The sequence below is a fragment of the Clinocottus analis genome, unplaced genomic scaffold (genome assembly GCF_023055335.1).
Source record: "Clinocottus analis isolate CAN_PGR_092001 unplaced genomic scaffold, fCliAna1.0.p SCAF_42, whole genome shotgun sequence".
Taxonomy (NCBI): Eukaryota; Metazoa; Chordata; class Actinopteri; order Perciformes; family Cottidae; genus Clinocottus; species Clinocottus analis.
The window spans coordinates 620172-638205 of NW_027176176.1; the positions used below are offsets into that span (position 1 = coordinate 620172).

General features: G+C 51.4%; 1 protein-coding gene across 1 annotated transcript in view; it reads right to left on the minus strand.

The window, feature by feature from the left end:
• Positions 1 to 2847: 2847 nt before the first annotated feature.
• Positions 2848 to 18034, minus strand: part of LOC137801649 (calmodulin-binding transcription activator 1-like) — a 34862-nt gene continuing 19675 nt past the window's right edge. Inside the window, exons 3-17 of the mRNA XM_068598977.1 lie at positions 16366 to 18030; positions 14961 to 15087; positions 13755 to 13889; positions 8978 to 9126; positions 7999 to 8183; positions 7837 to 7915; positions 7491 to 7752; positions 6851 to 7383; positions 6382 to 6530; positions 6050 to 6293; positions 5895 to 5963; positions 5311 to 5456; positions 5150 to 5218; positions 4966 to 4996; positions 2848 to 4443 (exon numbers count right to left, since the gene is read on the minus strand). Of these exons, the coding sequence (XP_068455078.1) occupies positions 4411 to 4443; positions 4966 to 4996; positions 5150 to 5218; positions 5311 to 5456; positions 5895 to 5963; positions 6050 to 6293; positions 6382 to 6530; positions 6851 to 7383; positions 7491 to 7752; positions 7837 to 7915; positions 7999 to 8183; positions 8978 to 9126; positions 13755 to 13889; positions 14961 to 15087; positions 16366 to 18030 (3876 nt within the window). The 3' untranslated portion in view covers positions 2848 to 4410. The remainder of the gene's footprint in view (positions 4444 to 4965; positions 4997 to 5149; positions 5219 to 5310; positions 5457 to 5894; positions 5964 to 6049; positions 6294 to 6381; positions 6531 to 6850; positions 7384 to 7490; positions 7753 to 7836; positions 7916 to 7998; positions 8184 to 8977; positions 9127 to 13754; positions 13890 to 14960; positions 15088 to 16365; positions 18031 to 18034) is intronic.

Below are 18034 nucleotides of genomic sequence, written 5' to 3' on the forward strand. Positions count from 1 at the left end.
GCAGCACGCACACATGTACAGATCTGCAGGTAAGATGTGGCTAAAGTGTAAAGATAGCGTGCATCCATGTGTCTCCACCAAGCAAAGACCAGATTAAAGCCTAACACTTAACTGGACATGTTTAATAGATGGATAGATAATTACTTTATTGATCCCCGAAGGTTTCAAACCACCAGAGTGCATTCAGGAGGAATACAGGTACAATGGACCTAGATGCATGTTAAGAATAGGAAATGGGAAAAGAAGTCAACGATACGTACAACTGTTCCTCTAAAAAACACTAAATAAATAAATATCAGGCGAAATAAATAAGTTAAAGTGCAAATTTTCTTTTTATTCTGATTTCATTTTACAGCAGAAATTATGTAAAGCATTCAGAAGACATTTTCCACATATAAGGGCAATATTCAAAACACTTTGCATGGCCTCAGCAACAAAATATTCTTTTAAAAACACCAACAGTTTATTGATGCTTGTGCATGCACGTTTGTAAAACAAACAAAGTAAAAACTAGGCTACAAAAAAAGAAAAGAGGAATGAAAGACTGAGATTGGCATGGAGAACACAACAGCAGGCAAGGTGGGAATACAGCAGGAGATGAGGAGGAGAGAGGAAGAGAGGGAAGAAGGCAGGGAGAGGTCGAGCCAGAGGTTATCTATAAGGGTCTACCATTCCAGCATGCATGTGGGGTTTGGCCACACCCTCTCAAAACAAGGCCTGAAAGGTCACGCCGCTCCTCTGGAGGCAGGCGTATGGGAGCAGAGGCCTCCTGCGCGTCTACCAGCTGTCTACTATGGCATTATTTCATAATGTTATAATCTTTAAAAACTTTTTTTTCTACTCTATATACTCTTTTTACAGTCACCATCCTCTCCAAAAACATGAACATATTGATGGATTATCTGCAATCTGTGTGTCTGGTTTCATATGTGTGTATGTGTGTGTGTGTTTTCTTTGTGTGTGTGCTGATAAGCGCAAGCATTTGGATGTTGGCCTGTGTGTCTATTTGACTGTATAAACTATGTGTATATGTCCATGTACACATAGTTTAGAGTATTTATATGAGGCCAAGTGTTCCTGGTGAGTGAGCGGTCATGAGGCTCCTGACAGCTCCGGTCTCTCAGTACCATGATGTTCAGAAAACATGTCAAACACGAATAATAGAGATCGTCCAATTGCAAATCTTTCAGTGTCTCTTACATTTTTTTAATTTTTAATTAAGAAAATTGAGGTGATGTGTGGCCGTTACGTTATATTTTTATCCAACAACTACTTGTATCAAGAATCTTGTGCGTGTAAGACAAGAGCAAGCATTTCAATAGAAATAACACTTATTACTTGCTTTCAATTTAGTTATTAATCATCAAGCAAAATCCTATAAAATACCGGATTTGTAGATTTTCTTGTAGAAAACGCGACGCAAAGGCAGCTGGATGGAGCATCGCAGGAGGAGGCCGTCAGAAGGACTGCGTCAAGAAGAACATGGTTTGAACACTCGTAGCTACGAGGTGAGTGGATGAACAACTGGAGCGTCCCGAGCACACACCAGCACATACATGTACACCTGCACACACGTGTACACGCTCACCAGTAGCAGTACGACCCTGTCAGCCATCGACACACTCCACATACCATCTCCCTGTTCTTCAACCCTGAGTAAAGTCTGAGGGAGAGATTTAATTGTTCCCAAAGACATAAGCACAGCGAGAGAGAGTGTGGCTGTTTCTGAGCGTGTACACGTGTGTACCGGATGTGTGTGTTCACGTGTGTGTGTGTGTGTGTGTGCACGTCAGTGTGAGAGGGAAAAGAAAGGAAGAGACAACTATTTTGTCCTCAGGAAACTGTTATTCTTTTGTGTAAATGCTGCACGGTTGTTTGTGTTGAGGAAAGACAGACAGAGTGAGTCCTTTAAGAAAACACACACTCCTCCAGCAGCGACAACAGACCCGCTGCCTCTCACACACGCAGCTGGTTGCTGGTTCTAACGCTGCAAAGTGACACACACGTGGGGCAGAAAGTGATACTGTACGGTTTGTCTCATAAAGCAACACACAGCATCAACAGGCCATGAGCATTCATTCATACCACTGACAAATTAGAGCTGCTAACTTCGACTCAGATCAAGTTTAACACTGTCAACTTTTAACACACAATTTAGGAAAATAAACAGGTACTGGCAACCTTTTGGAGGACATACAATAGATATTTCCTGATATTAGCTTGCACTTTTCTGTTATTGAGCAGGCACTTTCTAAACAGAGCTTTCCAGAAGTCTAAAGTACATGTTGTATCATAATGGCAGTGACGATGATGAGAAAAGAAACTTGAACCACAAAATGATATGTTGAAAGCCAGGGAGACATTCTGTTTGAAGATGGAGGCTGGATCCTCTGAAGGAGTGGTTAATGGTCTCAAGGAAAGCGAGTATGTTGCTGAAGCACAACCACATTGTAAATAATGCAGCTCTCCCGTCGTGGTCCTCCTCACCCCGCTCATAATCTAACGACCATCATCTTCACACACGGCGGCCTCGTCCAGCTTCATTGTCTGTGTGTCGCCTCTGTGGATCTTACTGATATCTTTTGGGTTCCCCAACATAACATATTGTTAGGCAGATAGCATTCATAATAATTGGCACTACTGGCAAAAAGGGTTTAATTTTTGCGAGCCAAGAAACAAAAGCACAAAATGTAAATGTTTTGTCTGAAAGATCTTTGTTTCAGCTAAGTTTGTTTTCCCACTTATAATTCTAACATTAGATTTTTCAGTTGCATGCTTTAACAAAATGTTCTTTTCAGTAACACTTATACTGGATACTCTTAAAGTGAAGCAGTTAAAATCCTCTTACAGTCCATAGCCACTAACTTCTTCTTTTTGCTGTTTCTTTGTCTTAAATCTCATGCACATTACTCCGTTTGTAATATCTACATTATTTACAAGCAATACAGCCGTCCTGTGTACCCAGGTCTCTGTCTTAAGTTCTCATTATGGGAGTAAAATAATTTATAATCTTAAATACAGTCCTCTTATGAAAAAGTTTCAGGGTCCTTGTGTCCCCTTACCTCGTCATTTTATATACAGGAATATGCAATAGTCCAAAATATGGATTTGATTGCCCGTACGGGCTCGCATGGGGGCCGCCGCCCTGCAGAGGGGCAGGTAGAGGACCAGGTCCTGGACAGAGCCAGCACAGAGACCTCAGAGTCAAGAAGAAGTCAAGGCAATGGTATGTGACTCTCCTCCGACCTCCAGGTTCACGCAAAGAACAAACTAACAGAGACATTTAACCATCGGGACATGTCATATTTTACCACACACGGGGGGAAACCAGACTCAAGCTGAACCACTCTTGAGCCAATTAAATCAATAATTAGACCCTTAAATAAATAAATAAAGTAAAAAAAAGCACCCGAAATAAGTCATTTGTCCTTACACAGTTCACATTACACAGGGCAAGGATAAGTCGATGAGGACGTAAGTGACACAACTACACATAGAAATACAAAAGAAACAACACGAAAGCAGTTTGGCAAGCATGCAGGAGCTCACAGCTCAAACACATGCATTGAGTTGAACAAACACGGACACACCACGGCAGGCCGGCCAAGTGCCGCCTCTGAGAACGACTCCATACAAAGTCCATGTAACAAATTAAGACATCGTTATGACCCCCTTATCGAACAATGCCCCTCTTACATTCAAGTGCAGTTCCTCCCCTGTGGATCAGCTGACTGATGAGCAGGTCTGTGGGTCAGAGTGTCAGTGGTGTGAGCGTCTCCTGAGCCACAGCAGCTCTGCAGGATGACGGAGGGGAGGAATAAGCGGAAAAACCTTGCATGCAAATGCAACACAGAAGTGAGTTTTTTGGTTTATGTTTTCTTCTTCTTTCATGGATTTCTGTTTGGATACAAAACGCAACAGGATTTGTATATTTTCTGCGTGTCGAAGTAGCTTCCGTCTCCAGCCGGCACGTGAAAGTCCGGATGTCGTCGCCGGGCGCTTCCTCGTGCTCTCTCTTCCGACTCGGCCACTCGCTCTCGCAAAGAAACAAACCCATGAGGAGTGCAAAGAATGCCATGAGGTTAATGTGATGGCCTCCCAGTGGAGCTGTGGAGGAGGGTCAGTGCTGTGGGCGGAGCCGGGTCCCAGGCTCCACCCAGCAGCCTGTCTGAGCTGCCATGATGGACGCCTGTCCTCAGTCTGTCTGGGAAGAGTTCGGTTCCCTCTTGAGAGAACAGGGGAGGAGGAGGAGGAGGAGGAGGGGGGGGGGGGGGGGGGCAGGAGAAGGGGAATGAAACATGGAAGAAGGGTTTGTGGGCTTGGAGAAAGGAAAAGGGAGAAGATGGAGGGCTGGGGGTGGAGCTCGCTCACAGGCTGAGGGGGCGGTGTGGGGGGCCGGGCGGTGGGCTCTCAGGACCCCTGGCCCTTCTCTGCTCTCTGGCCCTGCAGGAGAAACACACACACAAACACACACACATGGGAGACGCGCTCAGACAAGTGTTTGCGTGTGATTGTGTGTATTCGTGCACGTGTCTTTCTCTCCAGTGGTATAAAGGCCTCTGAGCAAAAAGAAAAGTTTGTCAGCAAACCCCTGCAAACACACACACACACACACACACACACACACACACACACACACACACACACACACACACACACACACACACACACACATCCTGTCAAGCCACAAAAAAAGAGGCTGGCAGGCCAAGCAAAACATGTAGAGGCCCTGGTGGTGTCAGCACATGCCCCCATGAACACCAGTGCTGCTCTATCTATCCGCCATTCAGTCATGCAGAGGTCTCAGCATCATTCAGTCCTTCAGAGAGAGAGAGGGAGGGAGGGAGGGAAGAAGAGAGAGAGAGAGCAAAAAGGGAGGATCCCCTCTCCCCCTCCCTCCGCTGACATGCAAACAGGCATCAGCCACCAGGAGAGAGGGAAGACAGAAGAAGGAAGAAAACTCACCCGTTTGAGAGGCCTGTGGTCCATCAAGGGGCTTCACAGGAACAGCAAAACAACAGCAACTGTTAGCACCAACGTATACGCGCATGTGGGCTGTACGTGTGCACGTGCGTGGGCTGAGAGGAGGAGGAGGAAGAGGAGGAGGAGGAGGAGGAAGAGGAGGAGGAGGAGGAGGTGTGTGCCTCACCTGTGACGGCATCGGAGCAGGAATCTCAGGATCTTGCGAGCGGCCTGGTTCTGTTTCTTCGTCAGGAGGCTGCTGCAGAGGAAGAGTCAGGTGAGAAGAAGACATCTTTTACGTGTGTGTGTGTGTGTGTGTGTGTGTGTGTGAGAGAGAGAGTGAAGTACCCGAGCGAGTGTCTGTAGGAGCGGTAGTATTGCTGGATGAGGACCGCTGCTCTTCGACTCTGCTGGAACTTCCTCTGCTCATGGAAACTCCGGAAACGGCTCTGGATCAGGATGGCGGCCAGGGTCATCCTCTTGTAAAGTGCATACTGAGAGAGGACGCACGCGTCACCGTGTCAGCCTTGTGCTGTTTAGTACACGTGTATCATCACTTCATACTTCTCATATTGGTAATAATGCAGACGCCACAACATGGAGACAGTCAACACGCTGCAGGGCGTCATCACACTGATGTGTAATTCTGCTGATGTGTCATGAAATACATTGGAGCTGTTGAAAAGATTTAAAAACAAGTTGGTCCCATTCAAAGAACTCAACTGCAGCTCTGGGTTTGGAGAAGCCACATTCATATTTTAGTTCATTAAAAATCAACATCAGAGGCACAAAATAGATTTTTTTAGCACAAATCAGAGAGAATCAAGATGCTTGAAGACATGTTGGGCCCAGTGAAGACAAAGGGATCAGTGTGATCCCTGGAGGTCTTCTCCCTGAAGGCAGGTGCACACAGAGCAGCAGCTGACGCTCACCTGCTTGTATCTCTTGTAGCAGCGCTGGATCACCGCTGCGACCTCGCTGCGTTGTTCCTGAATGGGGCCCTGGCGGGAGGCAGAGGCTCTGTGAGATCGCAGCTCATGAAAGACAGAAACGGAGCCGGGACGAGGTGCACGAGGTGATGTCGTACCTTGTGTCTTCTGAGCGAGTGCAGGGCGTGCCGGATGCTCTCATACAGCTCCGCCTGCTCCGCCTCCGTCATGGCGAGACAGGAGTCACTCTTCAGCCTCTCTTCTTTCATAGCTGCGCAGAGGAAGGAGGTCCAGTCGGAGGGCGAGGAACGGGCTTCTTTAGCCTGCGGACTCTGCGGCTCCTCAGACCCTGAGAGAGCGTTTGGTTTGGGGCTGGGAGTCTGGGACTTGGAGTATAGAAACCTGGAGGAAAGCCGGGAGGAAAGCGAGAGGTGAGTTCCAACACAGATTGATGTTGGATGAGGCGAAGGAGTCAGCAGCCAGCGCGCACCTCTCCACCTCACAGAGGTAACCCGACAGCAGCGTGACGTCACTGCTGAGCCCCGCCCTCCTGGACTCCGCCTCCATCTCCACGGCCTCCTGCTGCAGCCGACACGTCGACGCCTCCATGATGTGGTCAGCGAGCATCGTGATGTCCATCTGCAAGACGCAGACGTTACTCAGGTGTTCACCTGTTCAGCTTTTAAAAACAACTTCAATACCCTAACGCTGAGTACTGAACGCCTGCTTTTATTCTTTCAGTTTCTCTTCATCTCCTGCACAGAACCAAAGTCTGAGCATCATCATCATCACTTAAAGTCCATGTGTAGGCGTGCATGGCCACACGCTGCACGTCTCATGTGTTTAGCTGTGTTCATTGTGCATCACATACAGTACAGTGTGTGTGTGTGTGTGTGTGTGTGTGTGTGTGTGTGTGTGTGTGTGTGTGTGTGTGTGTGTGTGTGTGTGTGTCCTCCTACCTGCAGGTCCTCTGAGTTCTCCTGATAGGTCAGCAGCTCGGTCTCCTCCCCCCGGTCCGACAGCACCCTTTGGCGCAGATGAATGGCCAGTCGTTCTTTTCCCAGAATCCTCCTGGCCAGGCTGCGCTGGCCCAGAGTCTGTCTCAGACTCCACCTGGCGCCCCCTGCAGGCCCCCCGGTCCTGGCCTGCAGGTGGGAGAATGGAGCGCTGGGGAGCTGAGGACGAGGGCTGGAGCTCGCGGGCGCTGCGCTCTGGCAGCTGAGGTTGGAGGGTTGAGCGTGTCGGGCGGGGGGGAGCAGGGCGCGTGGAGGGTGAGGGCCGGGGGCCGGGGGGAGGAGGGGCGAGAGGCTGCGGGGGCCGGCGGGCGAGCCAGCGAGCTGCTGCTGCGAGTCGGGGCTGGGCTTGAGTCTCTTGGCGGGGGGCGGGCCGCCCTGCTCCCCCTGCTGGGCTCCCTGCTGGGCTGTGTGGCCCGGCGGGGTCCAGCTCGGGTTCTGGTGGTCCGGCTGGCTGTCCGGCCTGGCTCTCCTCAGCTCTGAGGACACAAAGACGCTGGAGCGTGAGCGCGAGTGGCGGCGCAGATCCCTGCCGCTGTGGCTATGCTAACGGATTCAAACGGACTGAAACCAGCAGCTTCCTCACCTGAGCTGGGGTTTGGCGTCGGGCTGCTGCTCATCCCGCTGGTCTGAGACTCTCCTCTCCACCTGTCCATCCAGGTGTCGGCGGGCGGGCCCTGAGGGGTCTGCTGCAGCTGCTCCAGGAGCTCGGCCAACCGAGTGTGGCCCCGGGATCGGGCGATGTTGAGCGGCAAGCGGCCCAACGAATCGGGAATATTCAGAGCTCTCGGGTCCCACTGATAAAGCACCAGCGCCGCCTCCGTGTGGCCCAGAGCACACGCCCACATCTGTGGAGGCCGAAGAAACAGATCACACACACGGCCACGCAGAGAGAGACGCGCCGCAGCGGTCAGACTCATGTGGTCGCTCACCAGAGGAGTACAGGAGAAGTGGTCCACGTTGAGAGGATCGACCTCCAGCTCCAGGTCGATGCTGTCGGCGTGCTTTGTGCTGCGGAGCCAAACAACACCGTGAAGTCAACTGTCAGTGTGCGTCCTCATGGTGTGTGTGCGTCATGGTTGTGTGTCTCTCACCGCCAGCGGATGAGAGTCTGGATGAGGCCCGCGTAGCCCTGAGCCGCAGCCAGATGCAGCAAGGTCATTCCTCTGGAGTTCTTGCTGTGGACCAGCTGATTGGAGGAAGCCCAGCAGGGCTGAGACATCATCTTCTCACACACCACCACCACGCGGCCCTCGAACGAGCCCTGATCGGTGGAAATCTGGAGCATCAAAGACAAACATGGTTTCCATCGAGAACGTTTATGCAGATTTATTTAAAATGTTTACCAAGAAAGAGGCTAAAGCCCTCACTAGAGGAACATGGTGGTCACGTGCTATCATATGTTATATTAATAACGCTGCTAGGGGACGACCCAGAGAAGCAACACCTCTGCACTCATGAAGTGACTCACTGGACACGTGAGAAGTGATGTCAGGAACTCTGCTCGTGTTTAATACATTGTAAAGTATTTATTTTTGGTGGAAAGGCCTGAAACACTGGCTGGTGTGAACCAGTAGAGCATCACACTAGCTGGTGTGAACCAGTAGAGCATCACACTAGCTGGTGTGAACCAGTAGAGCATCACACTAGCTGGTGTGAACCAGTAGATCATCACACTGGCTGGTGGGAAACCAGTAGATCATCACACTGGCTGGTGTGAACCAGCAGAGCATCACACTGGCTGGTGTGAACCAGTAAATCATCACACTGGCTGGTGTGAACCAGTAGAGCATCACACTGGCTGGTGTGAACCAGCAGAGCATCACACTGGCTGGTGTGAACCAGTAGAGCATCACACTGGCTGGTGTGAACCAGTAGAGCATCACACTGGCTGGTGTGAACCAGTAGATCATCACACTGGCTGGTGTGAACCAGCAGAGCATCACGTAGAGCATCACACTGGCTGGTGTGGACCAGTATATGATGTCATGGTGAGCCAGTATGCAGACTTTATGAAACCAGTCCGGTGTATTGAAGCTGCTCTCCTGACACAGTTTGAATCCTCCGTCTTACTTGAGACTGCTGATCAGAAGCTCCGCCTCCCTCCAGTCCTCCACCCTTGGTTGCCATGGTTTCTGAGCCGGGGTTCTGATTGGTTATCTCAGCCATCCTCTGCTCCATCTGCTCCAGCCGCTCCAGGATGGACATCCTGAACTGCGTGTCTGCAGGATGAAGAGCACGTGGACTCAACACAGTGATGTTTCAGTGCATCTCCTGCAGGAGCAGCTGCTCTGTGAGCGGCTGCTCCTGCAGAGCAACCAGCACCGCGATCAATAAAACCCCTCCAACAATGGCAGGAACACTGTGTGTGTGTGTGTGTGTGTGTGTGTGTGTGTGTGTGTGTGTGTGTGTGTGTGTGCGTGTAGCTCACACACACATGCACTGTGTCATGTGTGTGTGACCCTTTGTTTCCCTGCTGCAGTGTTGCTGCAGTGAACATTATGTCATCCCACCTGCTGCTCTCTCACTCTGGTTCTCTCTCCTCTCATTTCTCTTTCTTTCTATCTGCTGCACACAAACTGAGCTGAGGGGGAGGAGCCTGAGAGGACAGGCTCCTCCCCCTCAGCTCTGCCAATCAGAAGAGGAGCAGAGTTCTCTAGAAAAACACAGAAGCTCCTCTATGTTAACACAGCAGCGTCCTCACCTGTCTGCAGGTAACACACACACACACACACACACACACACACACACACACACACACACACACACACACACACACACACACACACACTCACTAGATAGAAGCATGTTATGCATTTAAAAACAGAGTGATTGAGAGAACTTCAGCAATTAGCTTCTGCGATGTAGACTTTTATTCTTTTATGCTGATTAATTATAATAAGCAAAGTAACAAACATGATTATAATATAATTATAACGTTGAGAAATATTCACTGATTTTTTTTAACAATTAACTAGGGATGAAAAGTCATTTAAATTAACCTGTAATATTGACGGCAGGATTTGAAATCTGTTTTCATGAATATATCTGAGCTGTAATGTCTTTCACGTCATAACTGTGTGTAAACGCTGCAGCGCAGCACCAGGAGGCTGAACGCTGGAGACGTTTAGGGTTTAATCAAAAACTTCATGAATTTATTTATCATGTCAGTCGCGTAATTATATCCACACTAATAGCTTTCTTAACCACATCATTTAAATGCAAATGAATGCATTATTTTATTCACTGTTTTTCAGTGTATTAATTAAGTAAATTGATTATAATTGACCAGAAAAAACCTGCATAAATATTCTGCTCTGTTAAAGTTTGTTTGGTTACTTTATGAACTTGTGGCTTCACTGAGGGATCCATCCCATAATAATCCATAATCTTATGGATTATTATCCAATACATGAAGCGCTGCACACGGTCACCACCACCACAACAACAACAACGACAACAACGACGACAACGACAACGACAACGACAACAACAACAACGACAACAACAACAACAACAACAACAACAACGACAACAACAACAACAACAACAAAGTGGCATCAACACACAGCTGCATTGCAAAAGAGACTTGTGTGTTTGTAACACAATGACGTGACACTTTAACTGAGATCTAAACCATCTTCATGTTTTATAGTTTACAATATTATGCAACATTTTTAATATTAAACGTTCTACTAAAACCTCGACGAAGCCTTTACAGAAATATAACTACACTGTGCTGTGTGTTGTGTTGTGTTGTGTGTGTTGTGTGTGTTGTGGTCTGTGTGATGTGTTGTGTTGTGGTCTGTTGTGTTGTGTTGTGTTGTGTGTGTTGTGGTCTGTGTGTTGTGGTCTGTTGTGGTCTGTGTGTTGTGTTGTGGTCTGTTGTGTTGTGTTGTGGTCTGTGTGTTGTGGTCTGTGTGTTGTGTTGTGGTGTAGTCTGTGTGTTGTGGTCTGTTGTGTTGTGTTGTGGTCAGTGTGTTGTGTTGTGGTCTGTGTTGTGTTGTGTGTTGTGTTGTGGTCAGTGTGTTGTGTTGTGGTCTGTGTGTTGTGTTGTGTGTTGTGTTGTGTTGTGTGTTGTGTTGTGTTGTGGTCTGTGTGTTGTGTTGTGTTGTGTGTTGTGGTCTGTGTGTTGTGTTGTGTGTTGTGTTGTGTTGTGTGTTGTGTTGTGTTGTGTTGTGTGTTGTGGTATGTGTGTTGTGTTGTGTTGCGTTGTGTTGTGTTGTGTTGTGTTGTGGTCTGTGTGTTGTGTTGTGTTGTGTTGTGTTGTGTTGTATGTTGTGTTGTGTTGTGTTGTGTGTTGTGTTGTGTGTTGTGTTGTGGTCTGTGTTGTGTTGTGGTCAGTGTGTTGTGTTGTGGTCTGTGTGTTGTGTTGTGGTCTGTGTGTTGTGTGTTGTGTTGTGGTCTGTGTGTTGTGTTGTGTTGTGTTGTGGTCTGTGTGTTGTGTTGTGTTGTGTTGTGTTGTGTTGTGTGTTGTGTTGTGTTGTGTTGTGTTGTGTTGTGTTGTGTGTTGTGTGTTGTGTTGTGTTGTGTTGTGTGTTGTGTTGTCTTGTGTTGTGTTGTGTTGTGTTGTGTTGTGTTGTGTTGTGTGTTGTGTTGTGTTGTGTTGTGTTGTGTTGTGTTGTGTGTTGTGTTGTGTTGTGTTGTGTTGTGTTGTGTTGTGTGTTGTGTGTTGTGTTGTGTTGTGTTGTGTGTTGTGTTGTCTTGTGTTGTGTTGTGTTGTGTTGTGTTGTGTTGTGTTGTGTGTTGTGTTGTGTTGTGGTCTGTGTGTTGTGTTGTGGTCTGTGTTGTGTTGTGTTGTGTGTTGTGTTGTGGTATGTGTGTTGTGTTGTCTTGTGTTGTGTTGTGTGTTGTGTGTTGTGTTGTCTTGTGTTGTGTTGTGTTGTGTTGTGTTGTGTGTTGTCTTGTGTTGTGTTGTGTTGTCGTGTCCCGCTCAGAGGAGCTGTCCCCTCGCTGGTGCTGAAGGTTCGCGCTCCTCGTGCAGCTGAACGGCTTCACGCGCCTGCAGCGACAGCAGCTGCTGCTGTCTGCGTTCAGTCCAACAGCTCCTCATCTCACACACACACACACACACACACACACACACACACACACACACACACACACACACACACACACACACACACACACACACATTCATATCTATATATAGGTCACATATTTAGACTGAACCGTGAAACGCAAAAGCAGTGTGAGACTTCAGCGATGGAGCCGACATTTCAACAACAAGCACATGAACGTCAGCAGCAGCGTGACACACAGGAAACAACCGAACTACACAACCGAACTACACAACACACACCAGAAGACACGTGAAGTTTAAAATCAAACGAGCTACGAACCCAAACAGCGAGTCTCTCTATCTGCTGCTCTTTGTTCCGCTTCTGCTCAACGCGTTAGTTTGAAGCGCGCGACTCACACATTGCTACTCCCAGAGAGAGAGAGAGAGAGAGAGAGAGAGAGAGAGAGAGAGAGAGAGAGAGAGAGAGAGAGAGAGAGAGAGAGAGAGAGAGAGAGAGAGAGAGAGAGAGAGAGAGAGAGAGAGAGAGAGCTCCACGTTGTGTCTATGAGCGCAGACTCGCTTCAAATCCGCCGCCAGACTCGCGCTGCAGGAGCTCCTCGGTCGTCATCGCTCAACAATAAACTGCACGAACTAAATTGGAGCAATGGGATGTGACACAGTCGCGTGGTGACGCCTCTGCGATGAAAAGTATTAATCTGTCTATTTTTAGACCAGGCGACGAGCCTCTGGTGAACATTTGAGGCCAAACAAAGGACTCGACCGGCAGCGCCGCGCGGCAGAAAGTCAAAGAGAGCCGCAGAGCAGAGCGCGCGGCCGGGCTGCCGAGCGCTGGGGCTGTTGTCTGTGTGCCCGATGCCCCCGTGCCCCCATGCCGTGATGCCCCCATGCCGTGATGCCCCCATGCCCCGATGCCCCGATGCCTTGGTGCCCTTCACCAGCCAACAGCAGCCTGCTGTGACTGGAGCGCCGCATTGCCGCATTGCGCAACGCAGAGACGGGGGCGAACACAGAGTAACCCAGGACATGCCTCGCTGAGGAGACCCGCGTGTTTCCAAGCTGCAATTGCATCAGGAGATATATTTGCACACAGAGCCCCCCCCCCCCCCTCGCCCCCATCCCCCCACTCACACACACACCTCGCCCCCCCCCCTCCTCCCCCGGGTGCTTTGCGCAGATTATATGCAACCAATCCCCAGAGCGGACTGCGAGGAAATGTAATGTTTCTACATCTTAGAACGTTTTAATTTGATTAATTGAAACTAGAAACTAACCAGAAAAACATCTAAAGCTCGAACAAAACGTGCTGAACGGACACCATAACAAAACATTCTGCACAAAACAAGTCCAACAAGTCTCCATGAGGACTGAAGAGGCGGAAGCAGCAGTCCACTCAACACCTGTCACCTGACCAGGAGGAGAGGATTCCCTCCTTCATCCACCTGCATGCAAGCTGAGAGAACAATAGAAACAACAGCTGCTCCACACAAAAGAAGACAAACAACAAAGCAGTGATACCAACAAACAGAGCAGCATGATGACACACACACACACACACAACCACACACACACAGGATCTCTCATAGTTTTAACAATTCAGACTGTGTAGTTGAGGTGTGAAGGCGTCACTCAAAGTAAACATTAAGAAAGAAAGATAAGGAAAATATGTATTTTGAATGTTGTGGTTGAACCTTTCTGTGTTGAAATGAAATAAAGTGACCTTTAGTCCGCCAACACAACCAGTTGTGTCTCGTTGTGTTCACTCTTCATAGAGCGAACAACAACACAACAGCACTCAGTGTGCACTAGGAACCAGTGAAGTCTTCTCACCATCCAGGGACAGCCAGTCGTGCTGAGAGGACGGCAGGGCGGGAAGGTCCCGCGCCTTGTACTCAAACACCACAGAAGAAGAGATGACCTCGCCCCCCATGGCCACCTGCAGCATCACCAGCCCCGTGTCGTGCGCTGGAAGCAGGAAGCAGGTCGTCAGTGACACGACCTCAGGAAGTTACACACTCTGACGACACGCCAGCGCAGAACAGTCCTCGCTCACGAAGCAGGAAGTGACTCATCGTCACTGCTGCGTCTCAAACAGACTCAGAGCTTAAAGTCTCTCCTCTAGCGGCGCGAGACGCTCTGTGGAGGAGCTCAGTGACGGGGTTAAAGGAGTGTGTGTAGCGACGAGCGTAGAGTGTGTAGTGACAGGCGTAGAGTGTGTGTAGCGACAGGCGTAGAGTGTGTGTAGCGACGAGCGTAGTGTGTGTAGCGACGAGCGTAGAGTGTGTGTAGTGACGAGCGTAGAGTGTGTGTAGTGACAGGCGTAGAGTGTGTGTAGCGACGAGCGTAGAGTGTGTGTAGTGACGAGCGTAGAGTGTGTGTAGCGACGAGCGTAGAGTGTATGTAGTGACGAGCGTAGAGTGTGTGTAGCGACGAGCGTAGAGTGTGTGTAGTGACGAGCGTAGAGTGTGTGTAGTGACGAGCGTAGAGTGTGTAGTGACAGGCGTAGAGTGTGTGTAGCGACGAGCGTAGAGTGTGTGTAGTGACAGGCGTAGAGTGTGTGTAGTGACGAGCGTAGAGTGTGTAGTGACAGGCGTAGAGTGTGTGTAGTGACGAGCGTAGAGTGTGTGTAGCGACGAGCGTAGAGTGTGTGTAGCGACGAGCATAGAGTGTGTGTTCTGATGAGCGTAGAGTGTGTGTAGTGACAGGCGTAGAGTGTGTAGCGATGAGCGTAGAGTGTGTAGCGATGAGCGTAGAGTGTGTGTAGTGACGAGCGTAGAGTGTGTGTAGTGACGAGCGTAGAGTGTGTGTTGTGACGTGCATCGAGTGTGTGTCGTGTCGTGTGTAGAGTGTGTGTCGTGTCGTGTGTAGAGTGTGTGTCGTGTCGTGTCGTGTGTAGAGTGTGTGTCGTGTCGTGTCGTGTGTAGAGTGTGTGTCGTGTCGTGTGTAGAGTGTGTGTCGTGTCGTGTCGTGTGTAGAGTGTGTGTCGTGTCGTGTCGTGTGTAGAGTGTGTGTCGTGCACACACACGCGTGTGTTACCTGGGCAGTAGCAGCGCAGGACGCCGGGCTGGATGAGAGCAGCCGGGACGCTGATGTGGTCGAAGAGACAACTGTACTCACTGCTGGACTCCAGCCAGGGACCCGTGATGAGAACCTTCACCCCACCCTGCAGGAGAGAGAGGAGTCAGTACACACACACACACACACACACCCTGCAGGAGAGAGAGGAGTCAGTACACACACACACACACACACCCTGCAGGAGAGAGAGGAGTCAGTACACACACACACACACACACCCTGCAGGAGAGAGAGGAGTCAGTACACACACACACACACACACACCCTGCAGGAGAGAGAGGAGTCAGTACACACACACACACACACACCCTGCAGGAGAGAGAGGAGTCAGTACACACACACACACACACACACACACACACACACACACACACCCTGCAGGAGAGAGAGGAGTCAGTACACACACACACACACACACACACACACCCTGCAGGAGAGAGAGGAGTCAGTACACACACACACACACACACACCCTGCAGGAGAGAGAGGAGTCAGTACACACACACACACACACACACACACACCCTGCAGGAGAGAGAGGAGTCAGTACACACACACACACACCCTGCAGGAGAGAGAGGAGTCAGTACACACACACACACACACACACCCTGCAGGAGAGAGAGGAGTCAGTACACACACACACACACCCTGCAGGAGAGAGAGGAGTCAGTACACACACACACACACACCCTGCAGGAGAGAGAGGAGTCAGTACACACACACACACACACACACACACACACACCACACACACACACACACACACACCCTGCAGGAGGTTGTTGTTGTTTATTTCCTCTGACACACCCCTAGAGGAGGTCTGAACCCTCTGAACAACATGTGTTTAAATAAAACATGAACATAGTTCAACAAAACATTTTCATATTTCACACTTTGAGCATTTGTTAGTTTCTTATGTGAACTTTTATGACTTTTTATGTCGTGAATCCTGAACCCTTTGAGCCTCTAGAGCAGAGCTGATCCTGGACCAGTGTGACGCAACCCTGATGCTGGAGGAAGAGCGTGTGTGTGTGTGTGTGTGTGTGTGTGTGTGTGTGTGTGCACATGTTGAGCTCTCACGAGACTTGAGACTCAGTTTAAGTTACTTTGAACAGACTATGTTTCCACAGGTTTCATCATGGCTCTGAGCTCTCACAAGTGGAACACGAGGAACTTAAAGAAGCCGCCTGGAGATCTGTGTATTGAAACGTCATCAAACTGCAGCCAGCTGAGGCTGAGACATTAATGACCACGCTGAGCATCAGTGAGTCCTTCATGTGTGTGTGTGTGTGTGTGTGTGTTCTTCTGTAGGGAACCATGCTGAATAACCACAGACGGGTTCTCACGTGGGGTCACTGACCTCTGGGTACGACCACTCTGGGGAGTAGTCCGTCACAGCAAACAGCCTGCCGGCCTCCTGCAGCAGTCCCAGAGCGCCCTGCTGCGCCTCGGGGCCCTGCAGGTGTGCGGCCCCTGGGCCCTGCAGGTGTGCGGCCCCTGGGCCCTGCAGGTGTGCGGCTCCTGGGCCCTGCTCCTCCCCCGCCGCCCCCTCCTGCGGCATCAGGACCCCGGTCACGGCGGCGCCCACCCCGCCTCCGGAGCCCTCCACGGAGATGAAGTCGTTGATGAGATCGGAGAACTGGCTTCCAAAGGACGCCTCAAAGCCCTCCAGGCTGATGGCCGCCGCGGCCCCTGCTGCCGCGGCGGAGACCCCGCCCCCCTGCTGAGGAAGAGGAGCGCTGAAGAGCGCCCCCTCAATGCTGGAACCAGCAGCTATTGACTGAGGACTGGACTCATTGGCGCCTGACAAGCTCACACCATTACAGAGAATCTCGTTTTCCCGCCCTCCTCCTCCTCCTCCTCCTCCTCCTCCTCCTCGTCCGCCTTCTCCTCCTCCCCCGCCTCCTCCTCCTCTTCCTCCTCCACCACCTCCGCCCTCCTCTCCTCCACCATTGTCATCGGTGGGTTGCAGGTAGTGCTCGGCGTCGGCCCTCGTGTAGGCCGCGTGCGGACCCCCGGGCTTGGGGAGCGACTCCCCTCCGTTCTCGGGGGCCTTGTCCGAGCCCCCGGCCTCTCGGCGCCCCCTGCTGCCGCCGGACGGCTCCGCGGCGGCGTCCTGCGGCGTCAGAGGGAACGAGCCCAGCGCCGCTCCGTGTCCGTTCCGCCCGCACGGGCCCTGCTGGTCCGGGCCGGCGTGGTGGAGCTGCGCACGCGGGTCTCCGTTGGCGACCGGCGCGTCTGCGGGCGCCGCCGGCAGGCCGAGGTAAGCCCGGGCCTCGCCCGCGTCCGGCGCCGCCTCGGTGCCGTTGCTCTGCAGCTGGGAGGGCTGGCCGGTCTGGGGGGAGGCCTGGAGGAAGAGGCCGGGGGACGGGTGGTGCGAGGGCTGGGTCAGACTCGGGACGCAGGCTGATGACATCACGGCGCTGAAGTCCATCTGCTCCAGCGTGGTGCTGGGGCTCAGGCCCGTCCCCTCCCCCACGTAGCCGCTCTGAGGGGCCAGCGGCGGCTCCAGGGGGATCGGCTCCGTCTTGATGTTGTGGACGAGGGCCGGGTTGTAGACGAAGCTGTTGGAGGAGCAGCGGAGGCCTCCGTCGTCGCCGTTGCATCCCTCGGGCTTCCCTCCGCCGCCGCCGTACGTCTGGCCCTGCTTGGGGTTGTTGAGGAAGCAGTCGGGGTCAAAGGTCATGGCGGTCTCGGGCAGGCTGACTCCTCCAGCAGAGTCCAAGGAGCTGGACAGGACCAGCTCTCCTCCCTCCCCTAAGCCCACGCCTCCAGGGAACGATGCAAACCTCTGGTTGTCCGGGGCGGCGGCCAGCAGGATGCCGGCGGCGGCGCTCTCGTGGGCGGAGGCCAGCAGGTGGGTGTGGCCCGCCGAGTACACCGAATCCCCGGTCAGCGTGGTGACCTCCGACATGAACACGGCTGTGCTCTGCGTCAGGCCGGCCCCGATGGCCAGGGCAGGACTGTCGGCCATGTCGCTGGTGATCGACAGCGGGGAGCTCTGGGTGGTGTCGGGGACCTCCACCTGG